The sequence below is a fragment of the Cydia strobilella genome, chromosome Z (genome assembly GCF_947568885.1).
Source record: "Cydia strobilella chromosome Z, ilCydStro3.1, whole genome shotgun sequence".
Taxonomy (NCBI): domain Eukaryota; kingdom Metazoa; phylum Arthropoda; class Insecta; order Lepidoptera; family Tortricidae; genus Cydia; species Cydia strobilella.
In genome coordinates this window covers 27,651,271-27,665,703 of record NC_086068.1, presented here as the reverse complement: position 1 = coordinate 27,665,703, position 14,433 = coordinate 27,651,271, and the positions used below count along the sequence as shown (strand labels likewise).

At 41.2% G+C, this 14,433-nt stretch overlaps 1 protein-coding gene across 2 annotated transcripts in view; it reads left to right on the top strand.

Moving 5' to 3' along the window:
• Nucleotides 1-14,433, top strand: part of LOC134754145 (protein furry) — a 351,985-nt gene that overhangs the window by 293,633 nt on the left and 43,919 nt on the right. For both annotated transcript variants that reach the window (XM_063690243.1, XM_063690242.1), the window contains 5 exons: nt 5,612-5,870; nt 6,439-6,561; nt 7,152-7,258; nt 9,603-9,806; nt 14,121-14,318. In XM_063690243.1, the coding sequence (XP_063546313.1) occupies nt 5,612-5,870; nt 6,439-6,561; nt 7,152-7,258; nt 9,603-9,806; nt 14,121-14,318 (891 nt within the window). The remainder of the gene's footprint in view (nt 1-5,611; nt 5,871-6,438; nt 6,562-7,151; nt 7,259-9,602; nt 9,807-14,120; nt 14,319-14,433) is intronic.

Below are 14,433 nucleotides of genomic sequence, written 5' to 3'. Positions count from 1 at the left end.
GGTGCCCCAGTATGGGCGGATTCCCTTAGCAGCCACAACATTACCCAACTGCGACGGCCGCAGAGGGCAATGGCGCTGAGGGTAATCAGAGGATGCCGCACAGTGAGCGCGGCGGCCGCGTGCGTGCTGGCCGGTTCTCTGCCCTGGGACCTGGACGCGAGGGTCCTTGCGGCGCTGTACCAGTGGCGCGGGAAGGCGCGAGCCCGGGGTGACCCGAAAGCACCTCAGAAGGTGGCGAAGCGGCACACCGAGCTGCTAGAAGATGCGACGTAAATGTGGGTGCAGCGGCTAGAGCGGCCGATGGCTGGTTCCCGCACTATAGAGGCGGTACGTCCAGTCCTCCGTGACTGGGTTGAAAGACGCTCCGGTGTCCTTACCTTCAGATTAACGCAGGTGCTGTCGGGGAATGGCTGTTTCGGCAGATACCTGCACAATGCTGTAGAGGCGGTACAGAAGCGTTTCCTTAGAGCCCTCCACTACAGACTCGAACGTACAACAATGTCATATGACAAACTGCTCGACAAGTACAAGTTGAAGACGCTGGCGAGCAGACGCCACGCTAAAGATGCCACCATATTATACAACATACCCAAGTAGCACAGATAGCTGTATAACTATTCACTTTTAGTTCTATTTAACGCTCGGTGCGTAATAAGACACTTATAAGAACACACCCGTGGTCCTACAGCTGTATAATAGCTCCCCGTGATAATTAAATAGCTTAGGGCTGATTAAAAGCTGCATTACAGCTCTGAAAACTACCATTAATACGCAAAGAGTGATATAAAGGTATATTTGCACGACCCTATACAGCTTTAAGGGTTATCAAATGCTTTAACCGTAATAAGGTCTGTTTAGTGGATAAAATTACGCCATGTGCTGTATAAGAAGGTAATTGTGGACTTTTATTACGCTGCTTTTTAAGGGAGCACAAGTGAACCATTATGAAGCTGATAGACGTACAATGGAACACATGTGGCGCATAATACAGCTTATCGCTGACCACGTTTACCGCTAAGCAGCTTTTATTACGCTGCTTTTTAAGGGAGCACAAGTGAACCATTATGAAGTTGATAGACGTATAATGGAACACATGTGGCGCATAATACAGCTTATCGCTGAACACGTTTACCGCTAAGCAGCTTTTATTACGCTGACTTATTAATGGAGCACGAGTGAACTATTATGAAGCCAATAGACGTATAGTGGAACACATATGGCACATAATACAGCTTATCGCTGAACACGTTTACCGCTAAGCAGCTTTTATTACACTTACTAAAGTGTCCGTATAATACCTGTTTAATGGTTCACATTTCAGTTAAAGGTGAGCTTGTGAACAATTATACTTAAAGTAAAAAGCTTACGACTGCTTACATGTTCACATGTTCAATTCTATTTGAGTTCGGACTTTTTAACAGTACACAAACAAATCATTAAACAGACGTTTGCTGCTTATAAGAATTTTAACGGTTCATGACGATGTTTAACATTGACCGCCATTTTATCGTATATAACCTATACATTTTCAGATTACTTTTCCAACTTTTATAGGGTTTTGTGCATGAGTTCTTAAACTATTCCATTAGTTTCGTACTTCCTAATTACGAAATATTAACTTTTTATCTCATAATGCTGTACAAACCCCAGAAATTGTTTTTACATATAGCTTATTTATATCATTAAATTAAATAAAAACTGATTATTTTCGTGGCGCACTAAAATTTTCTTAGATAATGTATATATATATATAATGTCAATAAACTTGCATTCCCAAACATCTTTCTCGCATACCACTGGGGGAATATCCGTATAACACTTAACAAAATATTATTAGTATTGTGATGGCGGCCGTTTGCTTATTATGTTACCTGCATTCACTTTAAACTTTAAACTAACAGAGCTGCATTTGTATTTATTTGACATGAATTCTCTTTTATTCAGCCCAACGTCAACTTTTCCCGGTATTAGGGCGTACATGTGAAATATTTGCTAAATAACGGGTAACTGGTGGTCTCTTAATTATAACTCCTGTTACCCCTTATAACTCCGTTAAATTGCTGCTACAACGCTCTTAAGCAGCTATGTGAACTTAAAGCTGCCTAAATTTGTGCCCATTTAAGAGTTATAAGAGCTGAAAACTCGCTGATTCTGCTCTTATACAGCTTTTATATTCAGCTTCAAGCGTATTCGTACTCCATTATTCGGCGGCTATACAGCTATCTGTGCTACTTGGGTATGTACAGGTCAGTACAACTGTCTGGAGCTACTTAAGGCTATTAGTTTCCGAGCTCCTACCTACAGGACACGACATCTGTCCTTATTCGCGGTCCCGATAGCTGCCACTAACGCTGGGGTGCGAGCCCCGCTGCGTAGGATATGTAATAACTACAATAAACGCCTAGTCTCGGTTGACATATTTAATAATACTCGAGTATTCACGTATACGTCAGCCACTTGCGAGCACACCAGAGACAGCAATAACGGAGTTGACAGCAGTCGCCGTGGCCGAATCGGCCGTGGGGAGTTATTTGTTATTAATACTCGAGTTGAATTTAAGCGCAAAGTCAACTCGATAGTACAACTTTAATTTTAAGCCTCTATGACTTGTCTCACGTGTTGTTGGAATGCGTCCGGAATTCGGACTTGAGAAAAAGAATTTTTGGTAGTCTGGGCTCCATGCACAATGGACAGATCAATTGTTGGTTGGCAGAGCCTATATCGGACAAAGCAATCAGTGTTTACCACTTTATTGACCTCTCCCTTGAGTAGGGAACTATGATAGCACCCATGAGGCTGACATGTTCACCTAGAGTGTCCAAAGCCTCCATAAAACCAGATAAAAAAAAAAAAAGCCTCTATATATTGTGTAATTTTGTTTCTTTTGTATATCTTGTAGTGTTCATTAGCCATAATTTATTAATAGTCTATAGTCAATATATTCTTTATTCAAATAGGCCTAGCAACAAGCACTTTTAAATTGTCAAGTTTTAAAGTTGAAATATATTTATTTAACTAAAATAAATTACAGAAAGAATTAAGAAAAAACTAAAAGATACTTAAACAATAAACAAATTACAAACTATATAATAATACTAAATAATACTAAAGTAAAAATAAAGTTAAAAATACTTACATAAAAGGCCCTTCTAAATTTTGCCCCCTAGGCAAGGTGCCCATCACGCAGGCGGCATTCCCGCGCTGGATTGCTATAGCCAATCTTTGCGCGAGAAAGCCGCCTACGCGAGGGTCACCTGTGGCCTCCCTCAGGCGTTTGCTAAGCGCTTTGTGGAGCCCCCGTGCCCTCTTACCCCAAGGGCCTAGTTTTAAATATTACCTTCTAAATATCAGAGCAATTTATTGATGTAGTTATTATTATTCATAAAAACATTGAATTCATTTTTTATGATAAACCTATGCATGTGCTTATGTACTTTAGAAGTGTTAAGGTGGGTCGACTAGGTTACCCAAAGCTTAAACCCCGCTAGATGACGTCACTTTCGCAAATTTTCAGGTTTTTTTTTTTTGTGGAATAGTGTTGGTATCCGTATACTTAAAAGTATGTTTAGCGCACTCTTTACATAAATTTTGAACTATTATAATAAACATTGAATACTTCATTGTGCACAAACCACCTTTAATGTCGACAGAGTGTTTCTGTCATGCTATTTCCTACTATTTCTCACACATGCAAACAGTGTTTCCGTGATGCTTGTAGTAGACAATTCCATGCAGTGTAAGTATGCTGCAATGGCGTTGCGGTATGTTCGTGGAAATACGTGCAAGAGGATTCGGGTTCGAGACTGGTACGACAGGGGTACTTTTTTTTGTCCTTTTTGTGTTATCTTTCTTATACCTTTTCTTCTTCGAATTCTTGTCCGATTCCGATATAACCGAAATATATTTCAGTGATATCGGAAACGGCTCTAACGATTTCGATGAAATTTGCGGTAAGGGGTTCGATCTAGCTAGGTCTTATCTCTGGGAAAACGAGCATTTTTGAGTTTTTACTTATGTCTTCCGAGCAAAGCTCGGTCTCCCAGATATTCAGTATTGTTAATAAATTAGTTTATTAACGTTTTATAAAAATATGTGACGTTTTGAACTAAAAGGACATTGTCGGTTGTGGATTAGGTTGAAAGTAAAGGGCCATAATTATGTACTGTAAAACGTTGTACAATACACATGCGAAATAGTAGATTGTGTCACAAGGGAGCAAAATGACATATTTACGGCGAGGGCGTACAATTGAATCCTAAACGAAGCGAAGGATTCTATAATAGAATCCTGAGCGTAGCGAGGGATTCTTACATAGAATCCTGAGCGTTAAGTTTAAGTGTAAGTATATAGTGTATGTCTGTGTATTTAGTTCCGATCACAATGCTATCCTAAAACTACTGTCGGACCTCCTAGTGGGAATTGTCTTAGGATGTAGGCTATATGTACTGTTATAACTTTGCCTGTAAATCTTATTGGCTGGTACCGGTTTTTTTTCCCCAATAAAGAAAATAAAGAATAAAGGTTGCCCAGCGGGAACCGACACCGGAGTGTCACCAATGCGGAGCCGGCGTAGACTCGGCCCAACACACATTGGCTGAGTGCCCAGTTTTTGGAGAGGAACGGGAGGTTGGTCGCCCAGGTAGGGCAAGACCTTTCGCTGCCAGCCGTAGTTCAGGCCATGCTGGACAGCGAAAGTGCGTGGGAGACTGTGCTCACGTTCTGCGAGCACGTCATGGGAGACAAGGAGGCGGCCGAGCGCGAACGGGAAGTCCGGGCCGAGGCTGACCCAATGCGCCGCCGCCGCATAAGCCGCAGACGTGCCGCTCATGAGCGGAACCTGCCGCCCTAACGAGAGCCAGCGGGCGGCGGACACGGGGGCGTCCCCGCCCATGACGTTGGCTCCCGAGATGGTAAACGCGATCTAGTGTCCCGGAAGCGCTTCCACTAGGTAGATCAGGGGAAAAGGCAATAGGGTATGGATCCTAGTCAGGATAGCCGCTGCGGGGTCGCGGACGCATTGCGCGAGCTTCCCCGTAACCCCGCAACCAAAGCGGCGAGAGGACACCATGGGGTTTAGTGGGTAGTGGGGCCTCTATACAGCCCTGAGACCCACATAACCGTCCGGGTTCTTCCCGGCCCGGCGGCATGCGTTTAAAAAAAAAAGCCACAGCAATCTTCGAGGCCTAAACACGATACTCGACAGAAAAGCTCTTCATTTTATCACGATTGTATAAAATACTATTTAATAACACAAGTAGCCTCCTAAAAAAGCACTCTCACAACGGTACCTATGCGACATTAGTTTCGGTCACTTCATTCGTGACTCGATCTTGCACTGCGATCTTTCGCTGACCTACATCCCATGCTTGCGGTAGCGTTATATTCTAATAGTTAGAGAGGAACGTAAATACTACCTCTTTTATCAGTATGATTTCAGTATGGGCTTGTCGAAGAAAAAAATGTGCATAGGTATGTAGGTATATCAAAAGGGTCGTCAACGCTCATTTTACAACCGCGGTAGCATAAGCATGCGTCCATAGTACAGATACGGCAACTTCATGTGGGGGCTGTATCATGTGTATAACTGATATAACATAACGTTAATGTACAGGTGTTCCGGTTCATTGGCGTGGCCATGACCGGGCGCATGGTGTCGGACATCCTGTCGCGGCTGGTGGAGACGGTGGCGGAGCAGGGCGAGGACATGCAGGGCTACGTCACCGAGCTGTTGCTCACGCTCGAGGCCGCCGTGGACTCGCTCGAGTCCAACTTCAGGCCGCTCGATTACATGCGCGACATATTCAAGTCCACGCCCAATCTCAACAACAAGGACGGCGGCCAACCGGCCAACGGTGGAGCGTTCTCGGCTGGTACGTCTAACAAATTGAAAATTATTCTTGCGAACTGAAGTAAGGGCTAATAAGAAGACCCCAAAGTGAGTCCAGGCAGTCACTGTTTCCATTGAAGAACATTTATTGCTTTTGTGAAACAATGCAAGGAAAAATAATAAAATTATTCATATTGCAAAGAAAATTTGGTTCCTTAATGTTTATGATTTCTTTCACGAAAAATTTAACAGTCAATATATCTCACTTCTCTAGAGATGAATAAATACTTAAATTTGTATCATGAAGAAATGGTGACTGCTAGGCAAGACTGCGCTTTATTTACTTTGAAGTGTCGAAACATTAAACGATTCAGCATAGTCACTACCCGTATTTGCTATTTAATGAAAATTCGAGCGTGTTTTCAAATTCTAATTTTAAAAATATTCTACGAGTATTCTTCGATTGTTTCACCCAGGTATTAATGGTAACTTGAGAAAAATCAGTTTATAATACATAATACTATTGAGCTTTGTGCGCGTCAACATAGGCACCGAACACGCACATTACATACGAATAAGAACAACATAGATACATATATATTTGTGTGCAGGTAAGCGGTCCCCCGGCGTGTGCGTGGGCTGCGTCAGCAACCACACGCGCAGCACCAGCTACTCCGTGTCCTACTGCGTGCGCAAGAACGCGCCGCCCTCCAGCGCCGACAAGCAGACGCACGGTACGCTTCCACTGCTCATTGCTCTGCTAGAGTTACATCAAACGATACTGGTACGGTACAGCGTAGAGGTAGAAACTTTACTCAACTGATGCACTTTTTCCGCCAGTCGGTTAAAGGGAATATTACATCTATCCTGTCGCCGGACAATTTCTGCCTACAGGTACAGGCGCGACAGTATCTCGCCGCGAGATAGACTACCCGTCTTTTACTAACTGTATGAATTAAAGGGGGACGGGTAGTCTATGTCGCGGCGAGATACTCTCGCGCCAATCATGTGCTAGCCCGGCTGTGAAAGGTTATTATTTCCCTGTCGCTCTTAACAGCCAGATAGTAGAACTTTCCGGCGAAAGAATCTAATCATCTAAGAACTGCTTAAAGTCTAAAAATCACCTACCACATATTTAATGGACGGCTCCTTTACCTTCTACCAAGTTTATACTGCAGTCACTAAGCCCTCCAGACCCTGCATATTGTTAACTTTCCGCCATTGCCTTGTTCCGGTACAAATTTGCCTTTGGTTCGGGTAAGGTAAGTTGCACTTTCTGTTTTACTATTATACCTATAAATGCAATAAATGCCAATGCTTACAGAGACCCGGACTAGGCCCTGCAGCGAAGCAGCAAAGGGTATCTGCTCCAACTTGTGTCGCTCCAGATCGGCGCAGTCACTCAAACTGTTAGGCGACAGTGCCACCCAGGTACATTTAATTTAACCATATTAATACCAATAAAGTATAAAATTGTGAAAACATGTTACTTGGTTTCAACTGTTATAAAACTTATAAATATGCAAACAAAAAATATATTTTTTTATAAATTTTAGGCCTTAGACAGATATATTTCCAAGAGAATAGAAGGTACTACCAGTTTTTTTAGGGTTCCGTACCCAAAGGGTAAAAACGGGACCCTATTACTAAGACTCCACTGTCCGTCCGTCCGTCTGTCTGTCACCAGGCTGTATCTTATTAACCGTGATAGCTAGACAGCTGAAATTTTCACAGATGATGTATTTCTGTTGCCGCTATAACAACAAATACTAAAAAGTACGGAACCCTCGGTGGGCGAGTACGACTCGCACTTGTCCGGTTTTTTTCAACAATTTATGTATCTGGTCCCTGACATTATTAGGGCGAGCGAAGCGAGCCCTATCACTATTCAACAATCTATGCATTCTTGTGGTACACTTTACAGAAAAACTATCAAACTGTTAGCTTTGAGATTTAACATAGTAATTTAAATTCATGTCTAGATGTGTTATCAAACATAAAAATATCATTTTATAAACATAAAAAAATAGAATAAAGGAATAAAACTTTGTATGACTACTAACGCCATCTGTTAGAAAAATAATGAATTAACATTCGTACTAATTCATAGTAAAAAACCGGACAAGTGCGAGTCAGACTCGCCGACCGAGGGTGCCGTACTTTTTAGTATTTGTTGTTATAGCGGGAACAGAAATACATTATCTGTGAAAATTTCAACTGTCTATTAGCTAGCACGGTTCATGAGATACAGCCTGGTGACAGACAGACAGACGGACGGACAGACGGACAGAGGAGTCTTAGTAATAGGGACCTGTTTTTACCCTTTTGGTACGGCACCCGAAAAAAGGCAAGGACAAAGTAAAAGCCGTACCGGACAGCGACCGTGGTCCGGTCAGTATATTTCTTTCTTAGCTCTCACTTATAGCTGCGACCTTAAGAGTCCGCAGCAAGCTCGGTTCTCCATACAAACGTAGTTACGCTCTCATTTTGAAACGACAAGTTAGATTGCTCTAATTAGTGCGACAATGAAGCTGCGTTTCGTTCGCTACGGATCGTAAACGATAGGCATGTGGGCTGCGCATGTACGCACCCTGGTTAAAATAATAAACAAAATAGTTGGATATTTTAGTGAAGTTAAAGGCGTCATAATTTTGTGGCGTGAAATAGAATTACTATTCTATTGGAGCGTCAGTCATCATGAGATACGCGTACGTGTCTATGTACCTTTAACAGAAGCATAGCAAAACTGCTGTCTAAACGCGAATTATACAGCAGAACTTGGTGAAAACATGAAAATTGTAAATTATATTAATGCTTTCACCCATCGCGGAACAATGGTTCTGGACACTTAGGAGGCTTGCGCGGAGCCGAAGCCAACACGTAGAGGCCTTTTTGACACTTACAATGAGCGGTTGCTGCTCTTGCCCGTGTCATATGACGCACGCAGAGACAGCAACCGGAACGGCGCGGCGTAAGGACTATTGAGAGCCTAATAAAATTTTATTGCCAGTATGAGCAGACGATGACCTCGCCTCGCCCTCACAAAATGGGTCCTCACAAAAAATAACATCCATGATGGCTCAAAAGCAACATCGGTGTTGGGGCTGAGAGTACAAAGTTGTCACTGGACTTTAACGGGACGGACGGCTGGCAAAAGCACGATAGAGGCAGAGGGCCCATTTTCATCTATCGTATGGCACAGGGTGGCAGAACTTCCCTGGAGGAATCGAGTTAGTGGGAATGGTTCTCCCCAACAGCTCTCCACATAGATTACGTAATATTAAACACTCATTTTACTGTATTGAAATGTAGGAAACAATAAGATATTCGTATAAAGGATTAAATGTATTGATAAAATACAATAAAAAAACTTTAAAAATGATTTGGCGTATTAATTATTTACAGAAGCCCTTATATCGTATCATTTTTTTTTAAAGATGTATCTCTTATTAAAAACTGCCTTAGTAATTATAACTATATAGGTAGAAAAAACAACAACAAGAAGAACGTACATAGATCAAATAAGGAAAAACTCAACGTCGTCGTCGCGTCGTATTAGGCTGTCGAGGAGAAGGCAGAGAACCGACATCATCATCACTCTAGAAACTAGTAGTTTCTATCTTAGCCACACTATTATTTGATTATTCGATTCCTAAGGAATCGACGGACTTACTGTTAAAGATTAATATTTTTCAATGGCTGTAGCAGTTAGTTTAAAGTATATGTATAGGTAGATAGTTGTTATATGTAAGTAAATGAGGTAGGTATTGTGCAGGATGACAAGCTGACGATCCTAGCGACGCTGTTCTGGGTGGGCGCGTCGCTGCTGGAGTCGGACTACGAGCACGAGTTCCTGCTGGGCGTGCGGCTGCTGGCGCGAGTGATGGCGCGCCTGCCGCTGGACCGGCCCGACGCGCGCGACCGCCTCGACCGCACGCAGGCGCACACCTCGCCCTCGCTGCACTCGCTGCTGCTCAAGGTCATTACACATTACACATTATTTTACAGATACCTATTAAATCTGCGTTGTGTTCTGCTGGTAGAAAAAAGAATTGCAACCCGTGCAATATTTTTATCCAATATTAATTCAATATAGATAATTAATTAATCCATGTAGATAATTAATTAGATGATATTTACTTTTTAGGGTTCCGTACCCAAAGGGTAAAAACGGGACCCTATTACTAAGACTCCGCTGTCCGTCTGTCCGTCTGTCTGTCTGTCACCAGGCTGTATCTCAAGAACCGTGATAGCTAGGCAGTTGAAATTTTCACAGATGATGTATTTCTATTGCCGCTATAACAACAAATACTAAAAAGGTACGGAACCCTCGGTGCGCGAGTCCGACTCGCACTTGGCCGGTTTTTATAGCTTCTTGACACTTTTAACATTCTAAAATTTTACAACTCCTACTAAACTTTTATGCAGTCGAACGAAGTTAATTGTTTTCTCGAAAAATGTTTTCTCTTGTAGTAAAAACGACGCTCACGTAATAAATTTGGTTGTTTGGTTATTAACCAATAAAGTAAACACTAAAATATACAGAATAAAACGAACCTATACTTCTTTTCTTACTTTTAACGATTTTCAGCTATTTGAAATTGAAATAAACTAGGTAGTACTATTAAATACCGGCTGAAACATATACCTAACTATGACGTCATCCGTAAGTCGGTAAAATACAGTCGCACGTGTCACGTATCGTCGGCTGAAAATACTTTTGTGCCATATCCATTTTTTATGATTCCTAAAATAACAAAAAATATGCTATAATTGACACTAATCCGTTTTTAAATTTTTTATTTTTTTTAAATGTGCTATAGGTATCCGCTTTTTACTCTAGGATTTTACAGTGCGATGGCGATATTGACCGTGACGTGAAAAACCGGATTAGCACAGGATCGATGAAATGGCGACAGGTTACGGGAACCATTTGTGACGCCCGTATGCCTCTTCAGTTGAAGGGTAAAATTTATAAAACGATCATAAGACCTGTCGTCATGTATGGATCAGAGTGTCGGGCCCTAAAGATGACGGATGAAAAGAGATTGCATGTAACGGAGATGAGAATGTTAAGGTGGATGTGTGGCGTGACGAGAATGGATAGGATAAGGAATGAGTATATAAGAGGAAGCCTGAAAGTTGCACCCATAACAGGAAAAGTAAGGGCCTAGCATGGTACGGGCATGTGATGCGGAGGGATGAAAGTCATGTGACGAGAAAGGTATTATAGCAGGAGATCTTAGGTCCACCACCTTGCATTTTTGAGACAAAGCAAACCGTTTGGAACAGTTGTTTCTGGGGGTGGTCTGAGCTGATTTAGCCCGGTTGCCACGAGGTCCCCCCAGCAGGTTGGGGGGGGGGGGGGGAGTGCCTCCGGCGCGCCTCACACTAAGCTTTATTTCTGCATACATCTAGCAAATATATCAAGTTTGGTGTCTTTTTCGTATAATTCGAGGATGAAGAATTCATTTCTGTGACTAAATTTTCACTAACCCATACAAAAAAATACGAGAAATTCAAAATGCAAAAATTTTCTTTACACTTTTTTTTTCGAAAATCCTCTACAAAATTAAAACTATGGCGATTTGCTCTAGAAAAAAATATACCTGTGAATAGCCCAGTTATCCTTCTGTGCAAGACTGCACAACCTTTTTATACAAATTTACCTTTTTTTACTCATTTTATGTTTATGGTTTTGTCTATTTTTTACTATTTGACATTACATTTTGTTTTCTCCTAAAAACCAGTGCCTATTATTCAGTTGTCTATAAAACCTTCTATATAAAATAGTAAACTTGTCAAACATTTTTCTTTTATAACTCTGTTAAAAAAATGTTTTGTGTCGCGCGGCGTACCCGCGTTGTAAGAGCTGTATGCAGCTTTTAGGATTTTTAAGTATGTTTAGATGATTTCTGATAAGTTGTTATTCTTCTGTTCGTAGATTACATTAATAAATTACTTCTGAACGTGATATATATACAAATATATAAATAAAGACGTTGGGAAAACTTTACTATTAACTAACTTTTGCCCGCGATTTCGTCTGCGTGGAGTTAGTAATTTGGGTAGCTTATTTTTTATCCAATATGCTTTTTATCGATTTCCCATACAAACTTCCACCTCCCTTTTCACCCCCTTAAAGGATAATTTCTGATATAAAAACTACCTTGTGTCCTTCCCCGGGACTCAAACTATCTCTATATCAAATTTTAACTAAATCGGTCCAGCGGTTTAAGCCTGAAGAGGTAACAGACAGACACACTTTCGCTATATAATACTAGCTTTTGCCCGCGACTTTTATCCAATCTCCTTTTTTTTGATTCCCCATATAAACTTCCACCCCCCTTTTCACCCCCTTAAGGGGTAAGTTCTGAGATAAAAACTATCCTATGTCCTTCCCCGATACTCAAACTATCTCTACACTGAATTTCAAATAAATCGGTTCAGCGGTTTAAGCGTGAAGAGGTAACAGACAGACAGAAAGACATACTTTCGCATTTAAAATATTAGTATGGATTAGTATGAATGTGATAAAATTAACATAGTTAGATGTTTGACAAAAAATGCGGGTTGAAATAAGATATTTATTGTTCGCAATTGCCACTACATGCACATAAATTTGTCAGTGCATTTTAGTTTTTTTTAACGCAGTTGCACCTCCCTGCGCATTTTGTTTTGCAGCGGCAACGAATAAGCTCTAAGCAAGCAGCAGCCGCCGCAGGTAGGCTTGTCCGTATGGGCTCCCAATAACCTGTTGCTGAGCGGCTATAATATGTCCCCAAATATAGCCTCCTTTCCTTGGTAAACTGCACGGAGAATAATGTTTACGTAGCGCATCTTCCGTTGGAGGCAGATTCTCTAACTGGAGATTTCTTCGGCACTCATTTACACTCGTACTTATACCTGATCTGAAATCAGTAACAAAATGCATAGTGTTAAAATAAGTCTAGGGTTTACACCTCGTAATTCAAATCTGTTCAGACTTAATATTGTAAGACTTACTTGAGTTACTTGTCATACAAGACAATAACAAATTTTTCCAATATTGGCAACGCCTGCTCAATATTGCCTTGTTTGCCAAATTTAAATCCTTTCGTTACAGCAGGATATGCGCTCCAAGCTTGAAATACGCTTTTTGTCCCCTTTCCACACAAATAAGAAACAGTGTCGCAACCTGAAAAGGTGTGGAAGAATGGCAAGACTTCTGTCCTTTCTGGTCCTGTAAAATAAATTATACATCTATGCGTTACAAATAAAATCATATATTTAAAGGAAGTTTGCAGCACGTTTGGCCTATATGGACAAGCCGACCTGCGGCGGCTGCTGCTTGTTTGGAGATTATTCGTTGCCGCTGCAAAACAAATGAGCAAGGAGGTGCAACTGCGTTAAAAAATCTAAAATGTAAAAGTAAATGTAAAATGTGGCTTAAATGTGAGGACCTATGTGCATGTAGTGGCAATTGCGAACAATTGATATCTAATTTTAACCCGCATTTTTTGTCAAACATGCTATGTTAATTTTATCACATTTATAATAACTACTGGCGAAAGTTTTCGCAACATCTTTATTTATATATTTAATTTATATTTGTATATATAGTTCTTATATAATATATATATAGTTAGTCAAGCAAATCTTTTCAGTAGAAAAAGGCGGAACATTTATAAAATGTAGGCGCGAAGGGATATCATCCCATATAAAATTTGAATTTCGCGCCTTTTTCTGCTGACATGATTTGCTTGACCAACTATATATCACGTCCAGAAGTAATTTATTAATGTAATCTACAACCAGAAGAATAACAACTTATCAGAAATCATCTAAACATACTTAAAAATCCTAAAAGCTGCATACCGCTATTACAACGCGGGTACGCCGCGCGACACAAAACATTTTTTTTAACAGAGTTATAAAAGAAAAATGTTTGACAAGTTTACTATTCTATATAGTAGGATAACTGGGCTATTCATGGGTATTTTTTTTCTAGAGCAAATTCTCATAGTTATAATTCTATAGAGGATTTTCGAAAAAAAAAGTGTATATTTTTTTTAATTTTGTATTTCTCGAATTTTTTGTATGGATGAGTGAAAATTTAGTCACAGAAATGAATTCTTCATCCTCGAATTATACGAAACAGATACCAAACTTGATATATTTGCTAGATGTATGCAGATATAAAGCTTAGAGTGGGGCGCGCCGGAGGCACTTCCCCCCCCCCCCCCCCCCCTTATCCCTGGACAGGTTGTGTGTATTCGGCATTGCATTGAGTTTAAAATATGAGATGTTCCAGGGTTGCACGCACCCCAACACATACGAGCCTGTGGTGGGCGTGCTGGCGGACATGATCCCGCTGCTGGAGCTGCCGGTCATCGACCCTACGCAGTCGCTGGCCTTCCCCATGACCGTGGTGGCGCTGCTTCCCTACATGCTGCTGCACTACGAGGACGCCAACGAGCTGTGCGTGCGCGCCGCCTGTCACATCGCACAAGTACCTACCCACCCCTTTACTTTACCTATTCATAATGTCTAATGCTGTCTGTGTCTGTCACTGTATTGGTATCGCTGCTTTTGAAGATTTTTTGTACCGTAATAGCTCTATGAAA